General features: G+C 34.1%; 2 protein-coding genes across 2 annotated transcripts; both read right to left on the bottom strand.

Moving 5' to 3' along the window:
• Window positions 1-895: 895 nt before the first annotated feature.
• On the bottom strand, window positions 896-5,089 carry LOC126726416 (acyl-CoA hydrolase 2-like). The gene is made up of 6 exons (XM_050431684.1): window positions 4,955-5,089; window positions 3,660-3,727; window positions 3,455-3,536; window positions 3,022-3,068; window positions 2,730-2,855; window positions 896-1,683 (listed from the first exon to the last, which is right to left on the bottom strand). The coding sequence occupies exons 1-6, from the start codon at window positions 5,073-5,075 to the stop codon at window positions 1,450-1,452; spliced, it is 678 nt and encodes a 225-aa protein (XP_050287641.1). The 5' UTR covers window positions 5,076-5,089; the 3' UTR covers window positions 896-1,449.
• A 280-nt stretch (window positions 5,090-5,369) lies between these two features.
• LOC126728404 (sugar transport protein 1-like) lies at window positions 5,370-8,443 on the bottom strand. Its single transcript, XM_050434230.1, has 4 exons — window positions 8,395-8,443; window positions 7,018-7,337; window positions 5,858-6,395; window positions 5,370-5,773 (listed from the first exon to the last, which is right to left on the bottom strand). Exons 1-4 carry the CDS (start codon window positions 8,441-8,443, stop codon window positions 5,370-5,372), a joined length of 1,311 nt encoding a protein of 436 aa, XP_050290187.1.
• Between the last annotated feature and the right edge of the window lie 2,174 nt (window positions 8,444-10,617).

Below are 10,617 nucleotides of genomic sequence, written 5' to 3'. Positions count from 1 at the left end.
TGTCTGTGTCCGATCAAAAAACTCAATCTATATGCATAAAATATACTTGTTTGAACTGCACGTGTTATCCCAAAATGTAATACACTGAGTAAAAAAAAAAGGATGAGTATTCTTATAGCAACTACCAAAAAATACTAATAAATGTTGATGGTAATAAATATTCAAATTATCTTTAACTTAAATTCATGCACAGAGAAATCCGGATCCATGAAAAGATTATTCTACATACAGCATGATGCAGTTTTTGGTTTAGTATTGTTAGAATTATGATTAAATGATTAAATTCATCATTTCCTAATAGCTTAAACTTTTGGGAGTATTAGTAATTTAACATGGTATCAGAACAAGAGGTTCTGAGTTTGATTCCTATCTCTACTTTACCTCCTATTTAAATTGTTTAAAATCCCATGTGTTGGGCCCCACTCATTAAAAAGGAATTTAGACCCACACATGAGATGGAGTGTTAGAATTAAGGTTAAATGGTTAAATTTGTCATTCCCTAATAGGTTAAACTTTGTGAGAATTGGTAATTTAAAAGTATATCAAGGTAATATTAACAATTGTTTGAAGAAGAGTAAGTCACTCTATTGACATAAGTGTCTTGAAATTCCTTTAAAGATATAAAAACAGTAAACATTAAACCATATGTTGGCATGTTCCCCATTCAACTTTATAGACCACACTCCAAGAAAGTAATCATTTCTCAAATTCCACAAACACATGATATAGTGAATTTGCAAATGATTAGATGTGTATAGATCATAAATGCAGATGAATAAGAGGAAGATCAATAGTGCAACTATAGCATGATTATAGAAACAATATCCTCTTTGGAAGTCAAAGGTTAAGACAAAGTCCATGGTAGTTAATTAGATTTTATAATTTTTTTTAAAAAAATTTAGCCATTGTAGAGCCAAGCGTATTTTAGTAATTTTACAATTGTTGGGTATGGCCATTATTATGGGCCTTGGGATTTCTTTTATTAATTAGGTAAGTCTTATTTAGTTTATGGAACTTTATGTGCTGGTTTTGGTTCAACTCAATTAGGGTTAAGTTTAGTAGTCAAAGTAAGAGTCCTAGTTCCACTAAGAGAAGTTAAGGTTAGGATCTATAAGTGTACTCAAAGAAGTTAGAGTTGACCAATAAAATATTGGGTGTTTTGAGTATTGAAGCATGTTGGCCTTAGTATTCTTTTTCCTCCCTTTCTCTTCTTTCTTTTCTTCGTTTCTTACTTGCAGTACTGTTCATAGTATTATTCACAGGTAATCTTCATGGCCACTGTTGCAGATTTGAAAATTTCCTTTTTCCTTTTCTTCTTCTTCTCTTTTCAACCATAAATCAAATATTTTCTATTTTGAACCCTAAAAACCTTCTTCTAAAAGGTTCATAAATATCATTGACAAATCTTCCCAAACGTTGACCTACCACAAGCACAAGTATACAAGTTCTCTAATATGTCCTAGTGCAAAGATTCTGCCACTTGTGTTTACTGGAAACTTGTTTTACAAAACATGCCAGTAGGAGAGAGAGAGAGAGAGAGAGAGAGAGAGAGAGAGAGAGAGAGAGAGAGAGAGAGAGAGAGAGAGAGAGAGAACAGCTTAATCTTGCCTGTCCCATAAATTGTCCTCCAAAAACCTTTCCAAACTTTGGTGCATCTGGTAACGTGATCCGGAATACATTTACCTTAAAAGGGAAAAACAAAGTCGAATCTTTAGCATAAGCCAAAAGTTCAGAGCTTTTCTGTATGAGCATATGGCAAGCATTTCCCAGAACACAAAACAAATTGTAGAAGGTGATACATGAGAAACTCATGGTTAGACAAATAAACATTGTACAGAAAATGCTAGAGCAAATTATTAAGAAAATCAAATTTGATATCTATAGAAGTCAAAGTAGTTAGAACCAAAGGCCAAATCAGTAAATTTCTATTGCTTTTTCCTTTTCTTTTCTAGGCATTAATTTTTATTTCATTTTGTTTCAGCTCATTATGGGCCACTACTGGAGACCAAAATGGACAATTCCTGCCAAGCATCCTAATGCACTTTATCTTGTTTTGGAGCATTCATCTTATTTCAGCTTATACTAACAACTCTTTGACCAGATGTAGCCTATTCCTAAGAAAACCTTCTACAATTTTGTAAAGGACAATAGCAATAGCACTTTTTAAAATGATTTCCAGTAAAAGGTGACCACAGAACACGAGAGGTCCAAAAGGTGGTAAAGGCAGAGGGATGTACACATAAGCAAAGAATAAAAAGAAGGATGTGGCATTAGCCATGAGGAATGACAAGATAAGTCATGCAGCTGAACCCCTCCATGCTTGGAAATGAGGCTCCAATGCATTTGTATGCCAGTTGAGATGATTTTTCACTATTTCCAAATTTCCACAATAGGCTTATATATTTTCTTCTTTTAATCCTCTTAAATCTATACATTCACAATTCTTTGTATTTGATCTGACAAGCATAATATGATTTAAATGAAAAATTTAAGAGCTTTCATTAAATCATTTATTTCTTAAGGAAATTAATTTGTAATGCTCAGCATGTCAACATAAAAACAAAATAATCAGGAAAACAAAAACAAAAACACAATAAGCATAGTTGTACTTGTAGAAAGCTTGAACAAGATATGCTAGCAAGAAAAATCAATATGAAAAAGCTTTATGCAGAAGCATACGCACTCAACACCAAAACAGACGATTCTCAAACAACAGTTTAAAAACGCACTTCTTTTGGCTCCAAGTGTAATATACTCTCCACAAGTGAGCATGTCTCGAGGGTTTTTTCTGCATTCCCGATTGATTTTTTCTGCAGCAAACTACAATGTTCACCAGGTAGCACCAAGCGTGTCAGCTGCCATGACAAACAAAACATTAGAAACTTACTACAGTCGTACACATAAACAGCATTTGGAGGTAAATCTCAATAAGCTTGAAGAGTCTGCATGAGGTATATGTTATGGGAAAGCAAAAGACAAAGATAAATGATATACATGTGAATGTATTTATTATGCAGCTACCTTAGTCAAAGCAATTACTTTTGCCTCATTAACAAGTGTAGACATGCCTGCAACAAAAAGTTTGCATTATTCCCATAATATTTTGGCAACATCTTAGTCATATATACAGAGATGCAAATAACACAAGAAGCAACCTTTGACCATCATTGCCACCAATTTGTCAGAAAAATGGTACCGATATAGCAAATAACAAACAACTTTATGCACCCTTTTGTGCGAAACATATAATATATAGAGATACTTTGGAAATAATAACACCCTCCATTGCACCAAAACCCATTTATAATATATAAAATCTTCACAAATGAACCGATCAACATAAGTCTGTAGATGACAACAAGAATAAACTAAATTACCAACATTTTCATATTTGGCTGAAAGACAACAATAAATAGCTTACAAATTAAAACAAAAACAGAATACAGTTTCTAACCATAACCAAAATAATCATATCGCTTCAATTGGAAATCTGGACAACTTTCTTCATCAGCAGCAACAGATCCAACAGCCTCAGTCTGTAAACCAGGAGATTAAACTTTCAGCCTTTTAAATTTATCATCCTTCCAAGGAATTTTTTTTTGCAAAAAAAAAAAGAATATTCATCACTCTAAGAAAGAGATTATCTCAGGTAAGTTTACCTCTCCATCCCATACAAAGTAAACTTCATCAGCACTTTCACCCTCATGAACAACATACTCTCCAGGATCTACAACCAAACACATTAACAAACAAAAAGTTGTTGCTAACCCCGCTCAGTAAAGAAAATTCCAAAAAGGGTGAGGGTGGGACTAGGAGCAGGGGTTACGGGGTTGCCAGTCCGCCCAATTTTTTTTAAAAATTTATTAATTGTTGTATAAAAATATAAATATAATTCAAAACGCACCAATAAAATTCAAATATTCATGAGAAGTACTTTCAAAACTATCTCATAAAATGAGAATAAAGGTATAAGTTTATTACTGAGGCAATACATTATACAAACATCCACATTTTATATATTTTTTCCTAATAAAAGTTAAAGTATTCAATATTTTATACGACTTTTTCATTAATCTTTATACAATCTCATATGAAAAATAAATTTTTCATTAATCTTTATACAATATATGAAAAATAATATCTAACGACTAAAACTTAACATGATAAAAATTCCAAAAAGAGAAATTGAATCAAGAACCTTCATTGTGGTATCAGTTTAGTCCTTTGTTAGAAAGCATGAAAATTTTCACTTCCACTCTTCTTTATTTATTTATTTTTTTACCCAAAAAAATCCAATCCCATTTACATATTTTCATAACTTGGTACTGAAATGAACAAACTGTGTTTTTTTTTTTTTTAATAGGTAAAAATAATACTATTGAAAAGAGACTACATTGTGAAAATAAACACAAAGTAGCCTAAAGAATTACAATGGGATAATATCTGCATATGAGTTGACTCTATGAAGGAGTTAATAAAGTTACTATTAGTAAGACCCAATACAAAATACCACTCATAAAGAGAACTAATAAAGGATGTTTGTATTTTATTTTTTATTTTTTTTGAGAAACAATAAAGGATGCTTGTATTTGAGAAGACCTGCACTCCACATCTTTTCAAAAATACGCCGATTCTGTTCCCTCCATATAGTCCACATCAAACATGAATGGATAAGATTCCAGATATCCAAATTTGGTCCATGACGTCGCTGATCTATGTTTTTACTGTTTAGTAGCTAAGAAAACTGACTAATAATAATTCATAATAGATAGATAAACAAATGTTCCCACTTTATAATTACAATTACCTACTGTTTATTATTCATTATAACAATATGATAGCTATTGCCTATTAGCTTACTATCATTATCACTATTCAAAATTTCTTTTGAAAAACAACAACAACAAAAATAATAATAGTAATATTGAGAAATGGAATAGAGCAATAGCAATACCATAGCGTTTGACAAAGACAACTTCAGCAATTTTCTTGAGAGATGAGGCTGGTAGCCTCTGCAGCAACAGGATACAGCTCAAGAACTCTATCAGTGTCAACCAATTCAAACAACAAACCATTTCATTTCAACTACAAAACTTTAATGTCAATCGATTTCACATTAATTGAATATAGAATTGCAAAAAGGCTTCTTTATTAAAAAAAAAAAATGCAAAAATTGTACAATAATTCAGCATATTTCGAAATTGTATAAAAACAAAATGAGAAAACCAATAACTTTGCTTAGCCAAATATGCTTTTCAGTCAATTGTCTTACATTTACATACACCTTAATTAGGCTTATATCTAAATTATCATCTAAAAACATGATATATTCACCAAAATTTTACCCTAATTTACACACTAAAAAATTGCTAGCTCTCCTCGGGTGCCGTATACCTCTGCCAAAACCAATGTTTACTCCAAACTTTTTCATTCATCTCTTCTTCTGGAATCTCTGAACTCTCTGGAACTAGGAGATAAATGAAGACCAGCATGCAGACGACAATTACTGTGAAAAGGACAAATAATCCTCCTTTCATGCTGCAAATCATTGGCAGTAGTGCATAGGTCATCACTAACATAATCGAAAAACTTATACCCGCCATCATAGGGCCAGCAGCTGAACTAGCTCTCCTTGGGAATTCAACTTCAATCCATTCTGATGAAGTTACTCCATATCCAATTGAGCAAGCAAGGAGGAATCCAAAAAATCTATATGCCTCACTACGTGTAGGATACAACACAGAATAATGTCCCTTTAGTAGCAAAACAGAAACTGAAAAGAGTCCAATGAGCATCACAAATGAAAAGACCACTATAAATGCTCGTCGTCGTCTAAACTTATGAACCAAAAATAAACCTATCAAGCTCATGGCAAAGTTCACAGTTTCAAGAACCGTTGGTGCAAAATAAGATGTAGATCTGGGGATATTAAATTTCATTAGAAGAGTTGGCAAAAAGAAACTGATGGCAAACATCCCCGAAATCTGCAAACATATCTCCCGTACACCATTGATAACCAAATAAGGGAGACATTGACGCCTAAAGACATACTCTAATGAACCCCAAGCTCCCTGACTCTCCTCTTTTAGTTGCTCAAACTCAGAATCAAAACCATCACCCCTAGTTCTTATAAATTCTCTTCTTGCTTTTCTAAAGTTTTTCATCTCTATATAGTACATTGGGGTGTCATGAGCAAAAATGGAAATGAGAAAGGGTGGAATAGCTAAAACTCCTGGAATAGCAAAACAAATCCTCCAACCCCACTTAACATTTGCCATGAAAAGATTTACCATTAATCCTAAAGGAGTTCCAATCCCATAGAAAAACTTATATATAAAATCCAATTTTTTTGTAAAATCAGTTGAAGCGGACTCTGAACTATATACTGGAACAACCTACAATAGAACGTAATAAACATTAGACATGACAACAATAAGTATAAAAAATTCAATAAAGAAAAATGATAACATTATATATGTTGAAGATTATGCAAATTAGTCTCCATCCAAATATCAACTAAGTATGAATAATAATCAAATATCAACTAAGTCTAAATATTAAACCATAAATCACCATTAAAAAATTAGTCTTCATCCAAATATCAACTAAGTCTGAATATTAAACCAAAATATTGTTCATAACTTCATATTAGAAAGAAGAAAACTCCTAAACAAAACATTGAACTTCATGTCTATCCATGACAAAACAAAAGCATTTGAACATTGAATATTCTAATAGGCTAATAGCTTGAATGTGGTTGAAATTTTTAATCTAAAAGGTGGAAGTTTGTTAGTCTGTCAAGCCACATGTACAGTTTGTTAGAGTGTTAAATTTTCTTTTCGCACATCTCTGGTTCTCATAAATAAAGAACAGGGCAATGTATTTCCTTCTCTAAGTTTATACAATCAATTGCAAATAGCTAAAGTTTTCTCTCATACCAATCAGTATTTTCCTATTGTGTGGTTAATTCCTAATAATATACCTTTATGTTTAATATTCTTGAATGAGAATTTTTACCTGAGACACAATTCCAATCCCTATGCCAGTGATAATTCTGCCAATAAAGAGAATCCAGAGAACTTTCGTTGAAGAGCTTAGTAAAGATCCCAAGAGTAGCGAACCGAACCCCAACAGCAGAGGCCATCTTCTTCCTAGCTTTTTATAGAGGAAGACAGATGCTAAGGCTGCAACAGCAGCTGACCCGAAGATTAATGAGAGGTAAGCTTCTATAATACCGTCATAATAGACACAGAAGTTACCCTCCTTGGTCTTCATCTTTTTATAGTTGAGCTTATGGAAGAACAATTTAAAGAAGCTATCCATATTTGAGATACCACCTGAAACCAAAATAACATAGTTTAAAAACATGGTAAAATTTCAAATTTAGGTTTCTTTTCTTTAATATAAAACACATTTTGCAGTAGAAAAAACAAATCTACATTTTGCTAGATTTGGTATATAAAAAAAATGCAAGTGAGAAAATTCTATGCAACAAACAACCCACTTATGAAAGTTTCATGAAATTGTTATCACACTAATGTAATCAATAGATACAAGAACACCGATTATCTAATAGAATTTGGAAGAAATGAATGAAAAAAATTCACCATTGACAGCAATACAATGAAAGAATTAACATTTGGTGGAACCTTTTGAAACAATTTGAAACAGCCAAATCTATAAGCTTTAAAATTAAATAACTATAATAATGTGATGCAAAATTGTAATAAACTTTGTAATACTCCCAATGTAGGCACAACCCAAGCAAGCAAGAGAAAGTCCTAGACAAACATGATTCATGCCATAACGAATGGGTACCTTAAGATAATAGTAAAGACGCCAATTTCTTCATGGAGTTAACAAAAATAATCATACATAACTTAAGAAAAATGGAAGGCAAACCAGAAGTTTTCATAGCCAAGAATAAAACATCTGACATACCAACTATACGGTAAGCCCCATGAGACCCCAAATAGAGGAAAACAGAGGATCCACAAACCCCTAGGGTGATCACACATGCTAGGGTTTCCCAAATTATTTTTCATCTAAAGTATATTTGTATTCTCAAAAGTTTCACAAAATTATGGCCCTTTCTTTCAGCAATGCTTCTAGCTTCTTCTTTCTTCTGACTTCACAGTTTCGGCTCTATAGGCTTTTAGGTTTTAGGTTCTAGCTTCTTATTTTTAGTTCCTGCCCAAGACAGCTTCTAGAACAGTAGGAAAATTGTGGCTGAAGTTTAACTTGTAGAGGAGAAATGTAGAGAATTCCAGAGAGTGAAAGCAAGAGAGAAATTTATGGAATGACAGTGGAATTTCTAGAGACAAGGGAGGCAGTGTTGGTGTGCCGCAAGAGAGAGATACTGTTGATGACTCAGGACACAGGTGATTTCAGAACCTGTTGCTGTACTACAGACCAGGACTAAATCTTTGAGGTCTTGGGTCATATTAGAAGTTTTGGTCCAGTGGTTAGGTTCCTCCCCTGAAGATGCTACTTGGGAGTCTCTTCACCAGCTGCAGCTCTCTTTTCCTCGCCTTGTGGGCAAGGTGCTTTGAATGGGAGGGGTAATGTTAGGGACTACAATTGTATTGTATCTCTTAGACATGTGCTGTAATTGTTGTTATAGATAGCTTAGTTACCATTGGGGTTAATTGGTCGATTTGTTGGTTAAGAGTTAGTTAGGCAAGTGGATACTTAGCTAACGAACTGGCATTCTGTTGAGTGGTTAAGCAAGGATCACCTACAGGTATAAAGTGTTAGGAACTAAATACTGTATAGTCATTGATGAATAATATGGTTTAGACCATTTCTCTCTCTCTCTCTCTCTGTTTCTGTCTAATTCTCCATGGAGGCTAGGTCCCCTTGAAGTGACCTACACAATTCTTTCTTTTCTCAATTCTACAAGCAGATTCATAACATATGGGAGGCTTTTGTCAAAGCTTTATGAATTCATTTAAGCACTATTGCATACGACGATCGTATAGAAGAGTTAAGGAGGTTGTGAAAAACATTGACAGTGCCACATCATAAGGCCCAATTTGAAGCACTTTCAAACGGCATCAACGGACATTTAGAGGATCATAAGTTGAGTTGTTTGTTGAGTGGCCTGTGCAATGAAATTAGCTCCAATTAAGGATGTTAAACCCACATTTTGCTGAATTCTGCATTTGGATTAGCAAAAATCCAAGAGGAGTATGTGTTGGTAAACAAGAAAAGCTCCAAGGTAGTAGATGAAGTGGGAAACCCTTCCAATCTTGGACCACCTCTGAAGAATGATGACAGGGTGGACTAGAAGTTGAAGAAACAATTACACAGGATATCCCCATTTCAAATGGAGGAGAGGTGGAAGAAGGGCTATGATTTAATTGAGACAAACCATGGCAAGCTAGGCATAAATGCACAAAGGAAGTGATCAAAAGAGTAATGGTTTCCTCTCAAGAGAAGCAAGGCAAGGAAGCATAAATATTTCTCTCTTTTCCTTGATTGGAAATCCAACCCCAAGAACAATGAGGGTTTTGGATCAAATTAAGGGTCAATGGGAGGTGATTCTCTACAACTTGAGAAGCAACCATCCCTTTTTGGATTCATCTCAAGTGTCCAAGATGAACCTACCAATGGTCACCACCCAAAGTTTTAGGTAAAGATTGCTAATGGGGATGAAATCAGCACCAAAGGCACCTGTAATGTGGTATCTTCGACAGTACGAGGTCAATTTTTCAAGGTATATCTTAAAGTTCACCTTGGTGGATGTGGTGTAATTTAGTGACCCTTTGGTTAAGCACTCTTGGCTTCTTCCAATGAGATTTCCAGAAACTTATGGAGATAAGGATAGAAGTCATGAAATTGTTCTCACAGTTATCGATCCTATCGAGCCAAAAGCATAGTAGTAGTCCATCAAGTATTTAAAACAGTCCCCGACAAACAAACAAAATGATTCAATCTTTTAGGCTATATATCAACAACAGAGGAGCTGCTCATAGTCAAAAGCTACCAGATTAGATGGTTCCTACTGAACTTCAATTTCTACTTACTTGATTGATTTAGGGGTAGTGCTGGAACATAATTAATGACAACCCCCCATCTCCATATGGTAATCGAAGTCAAACAGGATCAAACCAGATGCAATTCAATCCTTCTTCTTGGCAATGATTCAGAAAAAATAAAAACCACGCTAGACCAAAGCCCATTGCTATGGGGACTACCCTGTATAAAGAGAATGACTAAGGTAATTCCAAATAGCAGCGAATGGCTACACTGATTTGAAAAGAAGTAAACCTATGTCATGCACATTTGATGGGGAATCCAAGTATGAGGTGGCAGAGTGGGAGTCAAAACATGAGAAGTTTTACTCCTTTCAATATCAATAGGAGTTGTTCATAACGGAGAGGCTATGGCGCCCTTGAAATAAAGCCAGAAAACTGGGTTTGATGGGTAGAACCTAGGAAGCATGGACACAGACATGGGTACAAGTCCGGACACGGATACAACATGGTAACACAAGCAATTCCTAAAAAATTATAAAAGAAATCGGCTGATACAACACGAGTATGATATAGGTATGACACGGTATGACATGCCAAAAAGTGAAAACCAAAGAAACACAATTATAACACTCACTCT

The sequence above is a fragment of the Quercus robur genome, chromosome 5, assembly GCF_932294415.1.
Source record: "Quercus robur chromosome 5, dhQueRobu3.1, whole genome shotgun sequence".
Taxonomy (NCBI): Eukaryota; Viridiplantae; Streptophyta; class Magnoliopsida; order Fagales; family Fagaceae; genus Quercus; species Quercus robur.
This window is presented reverse-complemented; position numbering and strand designations above follow the sequence as displayed.